We start from the raw sequence: 17,041 nt of genomic DNA on the forward strand, positions 1-17,041 counted from the left end.
CACATGCTCTACACCCTTCAGTTTAAACATTGATGGGGCTTATATATGGATTTTTTAAGGGCAACCAAATTTCATGCTGCCAAGCTTATCGAGAATCATTGCACGAATATTTTGGCGTTTCATTGTATGTATTTCTGGCTCCGTGCTGTAGCTCAGCTAGGATGTGAAGGCCGATCTCCCACAGCAGTGGCGGAAAATGCCAGGGATACACATGAACAAAAACAATGCTTGAGCACTTTAATGTCAGTAAACGGCTTTTATTTCATTGGTGTAATGCAGTCTTTCACAAATAATGGAGCGGCCCCCTATTGGGGAGTATGGAGCGATGCCAGGGAGGGCGCGTGTGACCTCGGAACATACTTTTTTGCTGTACTAGAATAAAGCATAATTGCACATCTACTCATGATTTATCTTTTTAATGTCAGGCAAATTGATGCACTTGAAGTCTTTTCCGTTACAGACGAAAACAATGTTAATAAAGTTGCCCTTTATTGTAAGTTGCTTTATATTACATTTTTTTCTTTAATGTTAACAAGGATACAGTGTTATGCAAAGGTGTACTTATAATCATTTTATAGACAAATGATACTATTTGCGCGATCTATCCTTGCACATTAAGGCAGTGCACAAAAATCCCTGACCTTTCTACAGCATAGACTGCACCACTCCACCTGCAGCCTACAGACCAGTTCAGCTTGTGTGAATGTGTAAAAACTTCTTAAATTTAGTGGGTGTGTCTTATATTGAGCTGCAAAAATTATAGTATTCATATTTTACACAACAAAAAAACATGTTGAAGTTATTGTTGTGAGATGTTGCATCAAGTTCTGGCTCGACTTATTTGGCTCTTGCTCAACACAGAAAGTGTCCACATCACCTGCGTGGATCAGGTGAGTCAGAGGTGTTCTCTGTATGTGAATGTGCTGCAGCGTGTGTGTGAGAGGATGAAGGGCAAAGATACATTTAAATCCATGTACACCATTAAAAAAACAACAGCTCATAGCTACTGTATTTTTTTTCAGATGAGGTAGTTGCCATGGCAACAGAAGCAGATGTCGAGGTCCCCCGTGTAATGCGATGTGAACTTGTGACCTCCGATTCTGAAAAAACGGACATGGCAGTAATGGATATGGATTTATGAGCGTGTGCGCTGCAGCGGCATCACCCCTAACACAGCCTGGCACACCACGTGCCGTGGTATGCATCTTTGATGATTTGGTACGCGCAGCAGTGAGATGATTTGCTTAATTCTAGCTCCTAGAGAACACTCTGGACCACACAGGAAGTAGAATGATCTAAATTCAACTGGCTTTACGTGGCTGACATGTATCCAAGGGATTCTCATCCGTGACTGCACAGGAGGGAGACAAAAGCGCCACTCTTTAAAATATATAATATTAAAAAGAAAACAGTTATGAGAGGAATGAATATAATCCAAGTAAAGTGGCACATGAAAAAAAGATTCTGAGCTATACGCCAGATTAATCAGTACTGATGTCAGTTCATCCATCCACAGGTTTAATATTCAAATATTCAATGGTTCAATGGTTGATTCTTCTGTAGTCCCGCATCCTTATGGACTGTCTGCTCACTTCTACTTCAGGTGATCTAAAATCTGTGTCAGCTACTGACAAGTGATCTTGAGTCACTGAAAAGCAATGAAGTTCCTGCTTTTCATCGCAATTATTAAATTAAATGAAACTTTTGCATTGTGCTTCCCTGAATTTAGCAGAGGCCAGTTTTCAGATGGTTTATTTTCAATTTTCAGGTGGACGTTTTGGTCTGTGTGGGTCAGATGTGAGAGCAGAAGGGATGATGTGCTGACCCATTCTGACCTTGAGCCTCTCTGCTTTAGCCAGACACTTGGCCCACCATACATAGCTCATGCTATTTGAGCAGAGGCAGCCATCAGAGCCATCATACACTCATTTAATCTTTAATCTGCCGCTCACCTCCACCCTGAGCTGACACTTGATCAATCTTTCATGAAAGTAATGGAGATAAAGCACAAACGCCTTCTTTCACACCACCCAGAGGAAGGTGCAAGAAATCTTTTCCACGTGTTCACATGGCAACACACACTTTTCTGAATGAGATCATCCACCCAACAGTTCAGAGGGTTTCTGTAGACCATCTAAAGGGGCCCCAGGATCCGCTCCGTCTGTACAGTGAGTGCATGTTTGAAGGTTTGCATGCGTGAGGTCATTCTTGTGACCCCTGCTGTCACAGTCTTGTTAACCATTGAGCAACTTAAACAAATCCATGTAGCGCACCAGTGTTTTTACCCAGAACAAGGCATTAAGAAGAGTCACAGTCTACTGCTGATGTTCTACTTCTAAATTTGATATGGTGAACCATGTGAGGCATCTACAGTTGTCCACCAAACCTGTAAATAATATTTCTTGTTTTGCTCCATTTGCGTTTGTTAAGATACAAAAGTTTGGAGCAAGAAAAATCTGTGTATGTGCATAAAAAATCTTAAATAATACAAAAGTGAAAACACAAATTGCTGAACAGATCATGACGAACTGAGTGAGTTTTAAAGTCAAATCAATGTAACCACATCAAACGGCCTCATACAATCACAAATGCATAGTAAAGTCTGTGTGTCGCCGTAAGAATGAATCTCTATTGTCTAAAAACTGAGATGAAAAGTTCACTCTCTTGGAATATTTTTGTTCTCACCTCTATCCCTGCAGCTAATGATGCTTAATTATGCATATTAGACAGCATTGCTGACCCTAGATGGTTAATGCTCCATAAATTATTTTCCTCTGGCTCAAAATGCAGTTCCAATTTACATATTGTCCGACGCAACGTTCAGCTGCCGTTTTGCCCCTTTTGAATCTATCTCATGCTCCCTGTGTACATCAGTTTCTTTATAAATATCAGAATCAGCTTTATTGGTCAGTAAGGATCCCACCAACCAGGAACGTGCCATGGACACATCTCTACTGAAACAGGCATTACATGTGCAAAGTGTTGAGCTGCGTCACTCACTCATCACAATGTGGTCACTTTTCTATGCTGAAGTGCATGATTTATGTAGGTTATTCATATTTCAATTCAGTTGTTTGCTTTCTGTATCGTGTGCATCTATTTTTAATCCCTTTTTTTCTCCGTGCATCTGTTCCATCTCGTCGCTTTCTTTAACTATGGCTGGGACATTAAAATAGCAGTTTTAAATAGCAGGCCATAATCAAAAGTGCTTATCGACAATTGTCTCCTGGAAACGGTAACTGTACGTGCACTAGGTGGAGCTTTTTGTCACTGTGGAATAATCATGTTTAAAAGAGCCAAAGTGCAAAAGACGTGGGAAAACACTGTTTTTTTAAATAATTTTTTCAATCTAGTTTAGCAAAAATTCTACGCATTGTAAAAATGTAAATGTTAAAAAAATGATATAATAAATACTTCTGATAATTTATGGAACCTATTAAAACACAAAAATAATCAATGTCTTAAAAAAATTTTTCTAATTCTATAAAGGATGAAGCAATTGGCGGGGGGATTTCAGTCTAGCTCTCGTACATATTGCTATAATTTAACTCCTTTTGAAACCATGAATAAATGAATCCGAATAAAATCTAGAAAGAGAAGTTGGAATTACAAACATTTTGTACATATGAATAGTACAGAAACAAAATAACACTGTTATTTGAATTGAGTTGTCTGCAACAGAACGCCATCAATTAAAATGAAACACTACTTGATGGGCTAATTTCACTATAGGCCCCAAAACATATGAGGTTGAACTGAACCGACCTCCTGAAGGCCAGCTCATAGTTTCAGATTGTATTTTTTCATTTTAATTTAATTACAAAAAAAAATGTTGATCATATGTAAATCTGACTTGTTTTCATCACTACACAAGGTTTTTATGACTGTTTCAAAGATACACGTCTAAGTGTCTTCATTTGAGAAGTTTGTTTTACCGGTTCAAAACCGGTTCTCAAGTGTGTTGCAGTCATGACGCTGTTAAATGGGGAATAAACGCAGAAGAAAGACAGTGGTGTGAGGCTGATCCAACGCTGCCCTCGGGTTTGTACTTATGCATGGCCACTCTACATACATCCACATGAGTTAAGTGATGAGCACAACAATCTCCGGAGAATGCTCTGGTACTTTGCCAGCAGAGGGCGCGCGTCTCATTCGACCCTTTGACCCCTGCTGCTGGGCATTCAGACAATATCACATCTGCTATTACGTGATGTTGCTTTGATTAATTAAGCACGTATGATGATGCACACTGACTCGATGACCCTCCGAATGAGGACAGTCATTCCCGTCCCCTCCCTTCCCGATTGGCTGGAGTCCCGCTCCCTCCCGCCTCCCCCCTCACAGTTCTTTCATCGCCTCCTCCCCTTCTTCTTTCCTCCACTTGCTTTTTTTCCCCCGCTGACTCTTCCGCCTGCAGGCATCTGCCACCATGAGCTGATCATAGGACGCCGAGTTAGGACCTCGACTCACATCCTGAACTTCAGCTGAACTCTGCCCACTGCTGGAAGGAGGTAGGCTAGGCCTAGCGGGGAATGCCAGCCCCATAGGGTGAAAAAGTGAAGGCTGTAACGTGCGCCTTTTCATTCAGGCCCCGTACACTACACCCTCGTATCGTTGACCTTCATGTGAGATGTGATTGGTCAGGGATGTGCTGCACACTTTCCATCGCTCAGGATCCTGCTGCTCTCAGTAGGTGTCCCAGCTATTTGGGGCAGAGGACAAGGAACCATGCTCAACATTACATTCAGTCTAAAGTAGCCACAGTCAAGACATGAGTCACCACTGTTGTACAGGTCTGTTATTTAGCAGAGCTCGGCTAAATGTGGCCCAGACTGCAACCGCTGCCAACATTCACACTCAATTTCTGAAGGAGGGAAGACCGCAAAATGTCAGTCAATAGCATGATTCAAAAATATATTTATTTTTGCTTGAGTCAGCCTTCAGCCAACAAACCCCGGTTGTTTTTCATTTCATTTATGAATTTCCCATTGTTTTATTCCTGCAGGGCGACTGAACAACACATTGTTAAACACAAAGTATTGCAATTATTCTTGTAAATATACTTCAGTCACAGTATGGACTGATTGAAGGGGAGCAATGTATATCAGATAATATTTTGATGATGCAATAGTGACATGAATCCTGAATACACATTTGTAGTAGTTCATGTTCCATTTTCATGGCTCATTCTGGCTCCTCTTCTTGTGCATCGCAGGATATGAATGCTGCGAGTTTGATTTGCGACTCGCTCTGACAGCTGCTTGCACAGACCAGCGTGGACCAATCATCTCAGCAGCTGCTGGCCTTTGAGCCAATAGGATGAGCCGCACCCCTTGGGGGCTGGTGAGTGTCATTAGCTAGATTCCAGGACTTGGCTCTGGCCCACCGGACGCACTCAGCCAGAAAGGTTGCAGTCCAGCGGGGGATTTACGGTCTGCAGCAGCTTCCCTGCTTCTACTTTAGGTGGGACTCGAGAGGCTGCTAGGGGAGAAGCAAGATTCAAAGACTCAAACAAAACAAAAAATAGTAAATTTTCTAAGACAATAAATGATTGTTTTAACAGGGGGATTTTTGGTGCTCCCTCTTTACTCACAAGCCACCATTGCTCCTTAACCCATGGTCCAAATTCCACAAGACCAAATGAGACTGACTCATCCACTCCTCCTCCTACTCCGTTGTAAATCAATCCAGAGATTTGGCTGATTCTTGTTGTGGAAGATTTCCAGGGAAAATTTTGTGGTACTCCTCCGCTGTGAGGAAAAGTTGGATGTTAAATCAACTCTGAAAAGAGTGTTCTCGACTCCAGCTATTGTCATAAAGGAAAATGTAAAATATAAAGCAGATTAAAATAAACCTTATACTGTACACTCAATAATATTTAGCTCTCTCGCTCTCAGATATGCGGAAACGTGCACGCAGGCATCTGCCGTCTTCAGCCTGGCAGGAACACTTTTTGTCGCAAAATCTGCTCCGACTATTTTGGGCGAGGTCCAGAAGGCCCGTGTGCGTGTGTGGGATTGTGGGATTATACAACTGGGCTGGACCTGAAGCGAGCAATTTCATTGTGAACGGCTAATGTTATCTAAATGTACCCCCTGGGAGGTGGCCCAGGCACATTTGAAGCTCCTCATGGTCCATCAGCTTCAATATAAATCCTCACCCTGAAGGAACCGTCTCTGACCTTTGTAGCTAAAACCATGTCAGGATCTACCTGTCTGCCACAGTAAGTGGAGCAACAGGGAAACACACACTTTTACTGTAAAAAACAAAGAAGTAGAGACAAGGTGAGAATGTGGCTGTTAAATTGCACTTAGAATATGAAAATATATTACTTAAATGAAATATACAGAGCGCCTGTATGTGCCAACTTTAAAAAATATATTAACATAAAAGAAAAACAAAAAGTAATTATTCCTGGGATCCAAAGAAGGCACGCTGGTAAACAGTAAATCAATTTGGTTGATAATATGACTGATACTTAATACGTATTCACCAGTATATTTCAAGGCAGCTTCTGTTGATTGTCATGTTTTCAAACCGCCCAAAGCAAATTCGCAACATGATTTGTTGTTGACTACCACCAGCGCGTGGTGCTAATGACTATGAGTCCAAAATAGACCTCAGCAAATATAGCCACTTGAATATTAATCGTGGTGTTTAAACAAAATCACATTTGTTTCCTTGCTGGGTCAAGTGCTGCAAAGACAAAGCGCTTGTGTGGAGGCCATTATTCAAATGAGAGTGCAGTGACATTAATAGAAATCAGTCAAACCATTAACTCCAGCCTTGTAATTTAGTTCTCGCCATTCCTGATGAACTGGCAACTGGAGAGCATGTAAATGTGGAGCTATGGAGAATCATCTGAAAAAGCTCCATTCAGGAGCTTAAAAGGATGAAAATAAAGACAAATCAGAGTTACTAGTTACTTTAATGCCAGCTAAAAGTGACATGAGTGGCCCGGAGCGCTTTCATCGGCGCTCAGAGTGACGGCACTCAATGAGATGTGGCAAGAATTCACATTTGCAGAGACGTTGGCCCTGAGAGAAGAAAGACTGATGGATGCTCGGGTCATTAAAAAAAAAAAAACATTCATGACATCATGGCCAAATTTCCCATCTTTTGGAAAAAAACTTCGAAATTAGTTGGTGTTAAAATGTAATTATTATGATGATTATTATCATTTGAAAGCAAATATTCAGTCCATTTGTGGAGTTTTGATCACAGTTTTATTTTCCTTGTTTGGAAAGTGATTTTTTTTTCTCTTTTAAACTGAATGCAAGTATTAATTCAAAAATAAATATTTGTCAACTTTTTTTTTTTTAACCCTACCCTTACTTTTTTATTCTAAAAGCTATTTTTTGTCCAACAGCTGATGAACACGAAACTCACTCATATAAGAAATGTCAAATCATAATTTGAAAATAACTTTTAACCACTTATACAGTTCAGTACTTTGAGTTACACACTTCAATATTATTTAAAAATCACACAATGAAAAAAATGATTCTGTGGCAGAAACCCTTCTATAATATATCAAGCAAGCATTGAATACGAATATATATATAACACATAACATTAGACAAACTTCACACTGGAAGATGTTATTAAAATTAAATCGTCATTAAATATAATATGCAGTGTGTATTTTGAGAGCATATTATGGAAAAGTTAGCAATAATGATGGATAGCACAAATAAAGCAGCATCAAATAAAATGTGAATTTAAAGAAACGATACCAAGTAGAAGCTACATTTTAAATAAAATTGATTAAATCTGAGAAAGAAGCTGAAGCATGTTATGTTTAGTCTAGTTTTACAACCCCCAAAAATGCAAGTATGACTTTAGTAAGGTGCATGTTTAATGTTTTTATTGATATATATGTATGTATAGTGTGTCCATATTTGGCTATAATGTCAGTGTGTGACAGCAGCCATGAAGGGCCCATTTTTATTTTTTATTTTTTTCGTTTGAAGAGAGTACAGAGAGCACAGCAGCCATGTTGGCCCCTCTCTCCATAATTATTAGCCTGATGATTGCCATGTTTGGATGCTGCGTTTGGCCCGGTGGCTGATGGAGCCTTGTTGTATGCATCCACTCGCGTGTTACAGCCTGTCAAGAGTCGTGTTTCGAGAAAGCCCACTTCTCTCATCAAGAGTCATCATTTACTTGTCAAAACGGCGCGCGCCGGAGGCTCCCTGCGGTTATAATTGCGAGACGCTTTGGCTCTCGCTTCAAATGCCTCCACTCAGGCCTGCTGGTTATCTTTTGTGCGTTCTCCTTCTTCAAATAAGTCATTTACACAGAAAATAGTAAACATGAGTAAAGACAATTATTTGGGCTTCACTCTCCCCGTCATCTGTCAGCGTCTCAAAAGCGTCGGGTTCGCGGCCTTCTCCGACACATGGGCGCTATCTGCTGGAGAGATGAAGAACTTCAACTGATAATAATAACAATAATAACATAGACAGATAGATAGAGATAGATAGATAGATTCGCATAATAATAAAAGCAGCAAGGCAATTGATGTTTCTGTCAAGCTGTTTTTAATTTGTCAATGAATCCCATGTAACTTTAAGCACGTCATCTGAAGGATTCAGTGTTCGCCCTGGTCACATCTTCCATCTTCTTCAATAGTCCTTCAATGGCAGAGTTGTTTTTCCGACTGCTCATCATGTGATACCTGCCTCCACACCTGCTCAGGAGACCTTGCAGCTCCCCGTTCCTCTGGATGTGCTGCTCAGAACTTTCCCCCAAAGTCTCCCCCCAAGTGAATACCACTATGACGCGTGACCAAACCATCTCCCCGACTAGACTGAGATGCTGCTCCACGGCTCTCCTGTATTTCTTGGTGCAGTTGATGAAGGTCGGAATAAATAAGAGCACGACGTGGGGACCAGTGCGACACCAGGAGACACTGTCAAGGACGTTCTTCTGTTGCTCGGTATTTTGAGGATCTGGCCCGTCCCGCCACTTTAGACCAAGCGGTTCAACGACAGTGAGGTGGCGACCAGCTATCTGACCCCTCCAGGGTCGAAATCCAGAACCTGTGTGTGATGGAGCTTCTCCACCTAGTAGAGTGACACCTGCTGGGGAGCGAGTAGACCAGTGCTCCCTCAAAAACAGAACCTCTAAATTAAAAATGTCCCAAACTCCAACCTGGCTGAAGGTTTCAGATTTGTTTTGCCAAGCCAAGTTTTTTGCTTCTTCTGCAACTCTTGGTATTCCCTGCTTCAACTCTTGCAGATATTCCGGATGACATTTATGACGTTCTTCTGCCGACTGAGCTTTTACGATCTCGTCTGTGACGCCCTCAACTTGATCTGACTCTTGTCCATTTTCCCTCCACTCCACACTCTCGGCTTCCCCTCTGACATCTTCATGCATATCCAAGTCATCTTCTTGTCTTTGGGCTCTTACATGTCTCTCTGTCTTGTGGAGCAGGGCCTCTCTTCCTTCAAGATTCTGCTGCCATGACAACAGCTTCTTAAAGAACTTTTTCAAATTCTCCTCTTTGGTCTGAAGCTGCTCCTTTATTAGCGCCAGTCCTCGGCCCATCTCACCCAGCTGCTGCGTCGTCACTGTCACAGTCACGCTTTGCTTCTGCAACTCTGCCTGCCAATGGAGCAACTCTCGCTCCTTGTCTTTAAGCTCCTTTCCCTGATCGTGAATACTCTTGACCTTCCTCTGAAGATCTTGTCCATGACTGGTCAGCTCTTGTTGTTTCACCTCCAGAGTTCTCAGTAAACCACCAAGTTCGTGTTCCACACTGTTTGCAATCTTTAGCTCCCCATACCACTTTTGATGTTTCTGCAGCTCCTCTATCTCTTGAATTTCCCCTTGATTCTGCTCCTCTCTCTTCCATTCTGGGAACTGATCCTCAACCTCTCTATTGTCACTTGGTTGAATTTTCAACCCTTCTAACTCCTCAACTCTCTTTCTCATCTTCCCCAGTGTCTCCACTAAGTCTTCAACATCTCTGTCTTTCTCTTTCATCTCCTCCAGTTTCACTTTTAGTTCTTCAACTTCAAAATCTCTCTCCTCCATTCTCTCCAATTTAGCTTTCAACCCTTCAACTTCCTCTTCTCTTATCTTTATCTTCTCTAGTTGATCTTTCAATGCTTCATCTTCTCTCTCCTTCATCTTCTCCATGTCCACCTTTAAACACTCAAGTTCTTTTTCTTTCTCCTGCAATTTCTCCACAACCTCCTTTTCTCTCTCCACCATCTTGTCTATTTGTGCTCTCAAACCTTCATCCTTCTCCTTCATTTTTTGCAGTTTCACTTTTAAACCTTCAGCCTCCTTCTCTCTTGCCGTCACCTTGTCTTGTAGCACTTTCAAACGCCCATCTTCTCTTTCCTTCATTTCCTCTAGTTTCAATTCCAAGTCTTCCACCGCTTCTCCTCTCCTTTTCATCTGTTCATATCTTACCTTCCAAGCTTCAACTTCCTCTGCCTCGTTCCTCATCTTATTGTTCCGTTCCTGCAGTTCCTGAACACTTTTCAAACATTCCTCCTGTTTCAACACAATCTTATTTCTCTCCTCTTTGATCACTCTTTCATTCTCTCTTTTAATTCTCTCTATTTCCTCCTCATAACCCTGAATCATGCTGGTCATCTCCGTCTCCATCCTTGTGGTGAGCTCCATCAGCTCTGACTTTGTGAGCTCGATGGTCATCCTGAGTTGGACAATCTCTTTCTTGTGGTCTTCCTCTCTCTGCAGCAACATTTTCATCTTCCCTCCATTCTCCTGAAGCTGTACCTCCTGACTCTGGTGCATCTCTGAGACTCTGGAGGATAGATTTTTATTACTTTCTTTAAGATTGGAAATGTCTTCCAACAGACTGGTTCTAGTCTTTCTGGCCTCCCTGATCTGTGTGTCTCTCTCTTCAAGAGCAGATTTAATGCGCAAGATTTCTTTTGTCCGTCTGTCAGTGAGCTCCAAAAGCACCTCAGCGTCTTTATTTTCCCTGCATCTTGACTCGCCGGACTCATCTCCAACTAGACTCCTTTCATCTCTTTGTCCAGACTCACATGTTCTCTCTTCCTGCGGAGCCACACCCTCACTGAGCTGCAGTATATGGTCAATGTCATTGATGTGCAGCTGCAACCTTTTTGTTATTTCTATATTCTCCTCTAGTTTGTGTTCCATTGTCTCCATTTCTCCTTCTCTGCCCTTCAGCTTTGCCTCCATTTCTCTCTTGAAAGTAAAATTATTCACAATCTCCGCCTCCCTTTGTTGAAGTTTCTCCTTCATTTGTTCGATGTCTAATTTCATCAACCTGATTTCTGCGTTCCCTTCCTCCAGTCTTTGCTCCATTTTCTCTGTGTCATTGAAATGGCTTATCTCTCTGTCTTGGCTCTCCTTCAATCTTCCCTTTAATTCCTCTATCTCTTTCTGGTAAATCACGACCAGACTTTGCACTGCCAGTTCTTTCCTCATATATTCTTGCTCTGAATCTTTCCACTCCAACAGTCCTTGCTGTAAATCCTCTTCCAACTTTGCCTCCAGCTCTTGAGTCTTTCGTTTATGCTGTTCCTCCAACAGCATGTATCTCTGATCTTCAGCTTCTCTTCGTCTTTGCTCTGACTGTCGATTCTTTTCTTTGAGCTCTTGAATCTCTTTGCGTCTTTCTTCCTCCCTCTCATTTATTATGGTTGAATATTTTTGTTCCAATTCTTCTTTCTCCAGATCATTTTGTGTCAGAAGTCTATTGCATTCTTCTGAAAATACTTCCTTTAGCTTTAGAATCTCTTGTTCACTCTGTTGCTGCATGACTCTAGTTTGGGCACTGTACTTCTGCTCCAGCTCTGCGACGACGCTTTGACTCTGTTGCAATGACTCACGTTGTTGTCCTTCAAATTCTTTTGACAGCTGCTGAATCTCTTCCTCGTGATGCCGTTGTTGTATTTTCCCCTTTTCTTCAGCTGCTTTTTTCACCTCCTGAATGAGGTTTTCCAAGTCGCTCTTCATTTCAGCCCTATCTCTTTGGTGCTGCAGTTTTAAGGCAGCAATTTCATGTTCCTTCTCTTCTCGGTAGCTAGTAAAGCTGACTTGATTATCTCGCAGAATCTTCTTCACTTTTTCTACCTCTGCTTCCTCTTCACTTCTACGTTCCGCCTTCACTGCAGCAACATATTTTTGATGCTTTTGTTGCATCTCGTTGATTTCATTCAGATGCAGTCGCTGGACATCTTCAATAGTATCACAGTGTTGCTTCAACTCTTCCACTTCCTTTTCACGCTGTACTCTCTCCATTTCCAGTTGCTCCATTTCAGTTTGATGCTTCTGTTTCATCCGCCTGATCTCTCTCTCTCTCTCTTCCAATTGCTGGGCATGTCGTAACCTCAAACTCTCCACCGCCTTTTGCACTCCTTCTTCCTTCTCTTTTTCTTTCTCCAGCAGTTTTAATTCCATTTCAGATATTTGACTCTTGTTTTCATTTGCTTTTCTTTGAAGAGTGTCTTCCAAGTGTCGTCTCACTTCAGCTATCTCATCTTTCAGAGCGCTGACTTGATTCCTCAACGTCAAATTCTCTCTCTCGTGCATCTCCTTCAACATTTCAGCCTCTACAATGCTATCTTTGGCTTTCTGGATTCTTTTTCCAGCCTTTTCCAGATCATGAAGTCTAAGTTGCTGCTCATCGATTCGTTCTGTCAGCTCTTCAATTTGCCTGTCTTTGAGCTGGAGGCTGTGCGCTGCCTTGTCTATTGCCTGCGTCTTCTGGCTCAGTGCGGCTCTGATTCTCTCGTTTTCAATGCTGAGGTCTAGGATTTCTCTCTCTTTGTCCTCGGTCAGCCAGCGGATTCTTTCCTCCAGATCACTAAGATCATTTTTCCTCTCATGTCGCAGCTCTCCATCTTCCTCTCGATCCTCTTCCTTTTTGCCTCGATCTTTTGCAGAATGCTTCGACTTCCTCCTCCTGTCAAAGAACCACAAGATACCCTTCATCTCCTTCTCCCTCATTCTCTTCAGCTCCACCTCCTTACGGTTCATTTTCTCAATAACATCCTTCATGCGGAGGTTGAACCGCTCATTTTTTTGGCAACTCAGAGTCTGTATCTCCACTACCAGCTCAGAAAAAGCCTCACATCTGTTTGTAACCGCCATCTTTTCCACCTTCTCCAGGAGACAGGTAGCGTCAGTGGAGCTGCTCACAACGTGATACCTGCCACGGCACTTCTCTAGAAGCTGCTTTACATCTCTGCCACCATCCTGGATGTGTTGATCCACATCCACACCCTTTCGAAGCTGATCCTCGTGCGTGAAAAGCAGCATGGTGTGTCTCCACACGCCTTCACCCAGCAGCTCCAGATGTTCCCTCACATGTCCTGCTCGCACAAGAGTATCCACCCTCAGAGTCAGCAAGAAGGCGTGCGGCCCGGGGGGGCACAAGGCGACGCTACTGACGATCTCTCGCTTCACTCTCTCGAGCGTGGGCCCAGCCACTCCACACTCCCAGCCTGGAGTGTCCACCACCGTCACTTGTCGCGACGAGACCACCGCTTGTTTCCGAACACACTCCTCTGTCACAGCTCCAGTCTTGAAAAAGTCCATGTTTCCAAGAATGTAGTTTCCCGCAGTACTCTTCCCAGTTTCCCGCTCACCGAGGAGAACCAGCCGGACCTCTGGAAGACGTCGAGGAGACTTGGAGAATGAATTGTGGGCATCTAATTCAGACTCCAGGAGTCCTTCACCTGAGCAATACGAAATAGAAGTCAGTCATGCTAAACAATGGACGTGCTTTTTCACTGCTACATCAGCTGCCTACGAGTCACATTTGAAGTGAAATGACTCCATAGAATTGGAGGGAACTCCAAACTACTTTCAGTTTGGCATTTCTGATGGGCGAATATTAAAATAATACAGCATGAGTTTACATATTACACAGTTTTACATGTAGCGGCAGATATCAAAGTTCCAAAATGTGGTGATGGAACAAGCTTTTCTTTCTCATGTTGGATATGCTATTTGTACTTACTTACTTCTGCTGCTATTCATGAAACAACGCAGTTGATTTTGTATCCATGTTAATACCTTTTTAAATCTGCTTCTGTTTACTACCATTTTCCACAACGTGCAAGCTCAGTCCTTGCTGCTGCATCATGTCCAAATCTTGCACCTCACATATGAAACAGTACTCACTCATGAGAGCGGCTTTGATTGTCCCCCTCTGCATCTGCACCTCCATCTGCCTCTGCTTCCTCCTCCGTTCTCGGCCTCTGCTCTTGCCATCTTCCTCTAAGCCGCCCAGCAGCACCTCTAAATGACCCCCATGCTTCTCCTCCACCATCTCCTCCAACTTCAGCATCAGCTCAGCCACCTGGGTCGCGTCCTTGCTCCGGTTGTTGAAGGCATGGTATCTGTTGCTGCACCTCTTGAGAAGTTTCTGCAGCGCTGGTCCACTCGTCAAGATCCTTTGCTCCATCGATACGAGGCCAAGTTCATCGCCTCGAGTGAACAGCAGCATGATATGGTCCCAAACGTCTTTACCCAGAGGTTCCAGGTGCTCCTCTATCGCTGATATGTAGGCATCAGTCACTGAAGCGCATGAGCGAATCACCAGCAGCACGGCGTGAGGTCCAGGAGGACAGAGTGTCACACTCCTCACCGTTTCCCTCTTCACCCAGCTTGGAGTTCCATTATGTGGGTAGTACCATTCCCACCCGGGGCTGTCCACCACCGTGACACTTCTCTCTGCAACATTAGATCTCCTCTTCTCACACTGCTCTGTGGGTTTCCCGCTTTCAAACGCTCCGGTCTCTCCCAGAATGGTGTCTCCGGACGCACTCTTTCCAGCACCTTTTCGGCCCAGGAGGACCAGCCGGAGTTCGGGCAGAGCAGGAGGGTCACTGCAGTTCATGGCTATCTGATGACTATCGTCTGTAAAGAAAGGATGCAGTAGTTCCCTGGTGCATCGAACTGGAAGATCTGGGGCCCAAACACAGAGACAGGAGGTCATCAATCGCATAATGAATTGCAGTTATGACATCACAGTCAACAAACAACAAAAATGGTGGTGAAGCGGCTTAATCAGATGAGCTGACTCAGCTGAATATCTGTGAGCGGAATCTATCGCAGCCAATCCAGAATTACAAGGACCAGTTTTGACAGAATGCAGATGTGTTCAATGACAGCCATTCATCTGTTTTCTTCTGCTTCTTTCCATCACCCCGGGGTCACAGGGCATCCAGCGTCAGTAAGCAAGATGTCTGGGTGCATCACTGGGAGCAGAGAGCATTTACACCAGAGAGCACCATGATGTCAGATCGCAGCACTATCCACCACGTTGAACGTCAGCACATGTTCTCAGAGTCCGTATGAATTATGAAGGAACATATATATTTTTTCTTTCTTTCTTTTCTTTTCTCTTTTCCTTCTTTTCTCCCTTCAGAGGTCGCCACAGCGGATCCACCATCTATCTCACCCTGTCCTCTGCTTCACTTCATGTCCTCCTGTACCACGTCCATAAATCTCCTCTTTGGCCTTCCTCTTAACCATCTGTTCAGTTCCAACCTCAACATCTTCCTACCAATGTACTCGCTATCTCTCCTCTGTACATGTCTGTACATATATATATATATATATATATATATATATATATATATATATATATACACATTACATACAACTACAATATTCAACTACATACAATTTCTAGGCTAGGACACACACACAATGTTGACACAGACTGTGTCTCTCTATTTTGATGCAAACATAGATATATAACACAAAACCATTTTTGTAGATCAGATTCAGTGCACTGTCAGATCAAAAACAATTCCTGATACGGTGACTGCTCTCCCAACGATTCTGTCTACAGCCAAAAATAAGTCAGAACAAACTCACCAGCATTTGCACCGTTAGCAAGACAACACGTTTTACCAAGCAACTCCATCAGCTCTTCCCCTTGTCCTTCCTCTTCCTCTTTTTAGTTCCTCTATGTCTTGTTAGGGAAGTTGGCAGCTTTATTTAGTTTTCAAGAATATAAAATAGCTTATGGACGGCTTACGCTCCTTCTTTGTGACCGGTGAAGTGCATTATGGGAAAGGCTTGTGGTTTGGTGAACGGAAGTTGCAGGTTCATGTGCAGATGGTAGAAATTTGCATTCTCAGGGTGTTGGTCTTTTTTGTCTGTATATACATATATATGTATGAATCCCCATGTTTATCATTTACCAGCGTTGTGCTGTGATAGATTTAGTTTGCTCTCATCCTCACATATCCTTGAGTTAAAGATCATCTCTGTGTTTTCTATCTCTCGTAACACGTTCGCTTGATGAATCATCCTTTCCTCTGCTCTGGCGTGGAGTATAATAAAAACAAGTTTTGTTTATATGGTAAGACTAAAAATGTCACAGTGATGCTGTGTAATAACCATGAGTTCAGTTTTCCATGGGTTGTTCTGGTACTAACCATGAAGCACTCACTATGGCATGTTGTCAAAGTGTCACCCGGAGAATAAATCACTGGCCTCAAACCTTCACTGCCTCTTTTCCATCTGACAGAAACCATATGAAAACAAGCTGCATTTGTTTGGAAAGCATTTCATTTTAGATTTAAAATTAGGTTCCATTTCTATAATCAACCTGTGGTCAAGTACTCGGGGAACACTGCGTGTATTTGTTCAGACTGACGTCCAGTAGCTCTACAAAAGCATGTTTGTTGAATCCTATACACAGTGATAAAGAAGCAGCCACACCACAGCTGGGAAAACAAACCAAACTGTTAGAACCAGGTACTGGTTCAACCAGAAAAATACCCTGTATCGTGAAAATAATATTGACAGAGCTGAATAGAAATAATGGTAAACAAATGGAACATACAGAGGAGCTAAACTAAATTTAAATTACACGTAAGAGTTAAAAAAAAAAAAAAAAAGGTTTGTGGCCTCTAAAGTTTCAGCAACTTAAGCACTCAACTACATATCACAATAAGTACATTCATTTGACATCATTCGTCATCATCATCTTTCATATGTTTTGGTATGAACGTTCATACAATCATATATAGAGTTATAGAGCTTATTTTGATGATTTGATTTA

General features: G+C 42.5%; 1 protein-coding gene across 1 annotated transcript; it reads right to left on the minus strand.

The window, feature by feature from the left end:
- Positions 1–7,810: 7,810 nt before the first annotated feature.
- On the minus strand, positions 7,811–16,033 carry si:dkey-185m8.2 (trichohyalin). The gene is made up of 3 exons (XM_053860457.1): positions 15,847–16,033; positions 14,143–14,928; positions 7,811–13,694 (listed from the first exon to the last, which is right to left on the minus strand). Exons 1-3 carry the CDS (start codon positions 15,893–15,895, stop codon positions 8,581–8,583), a joined length of 5,949 nt encoding a protein of 1,982 aa, XP_053716432.1. The 5' UTR covers positions 15,896–16,033; the 3' UTR covers positions 7,811–8,580.
- Positions 16,034–17,041: the final 1,008 nt, after the last annotated feature.

This window comes from Synchiropus splendidus, chromosome 3, assembly GCF_027744825.2.
Source record: "Synchiropus splendidus isolate RoL2022-P1 chromosome 3, RoL_Sspl_1.0, whole genome shotgun sequence".
NCBI lineage: Eukaryota > Metazoa > Chordata > Actinopteri > Syngnathiformes > Callionymidae > Synchiropus > Synchiropus splendidus.

Excerpts from the sequence above, each read along its gene's own strand:
- si:dkey-185m8.2 (XM_053860457.1), bottom strand. The coding sequence starts at position 15,895 with ATGGAGTTGCTTGGTAAAACGTGTTGTCTTGCTAACGGTGCAAATGCT. Across the intron at positions 14,929-15,846 it reads TGCTAACGGTGCAAATGCTG|ATCTTCCAGTTCGATGCACC; the intron begins GTGAGTTTGTTC and ends TTTGGGCCCCAG. Across the intron at positions 13,695-14,142 it reads AATCAAAGCCGCTCTCATGA|GTGAAGGACTCCTGGAGTCT; the intron begins GTGAGTACTGTT and ends CGTATTGCTCAG.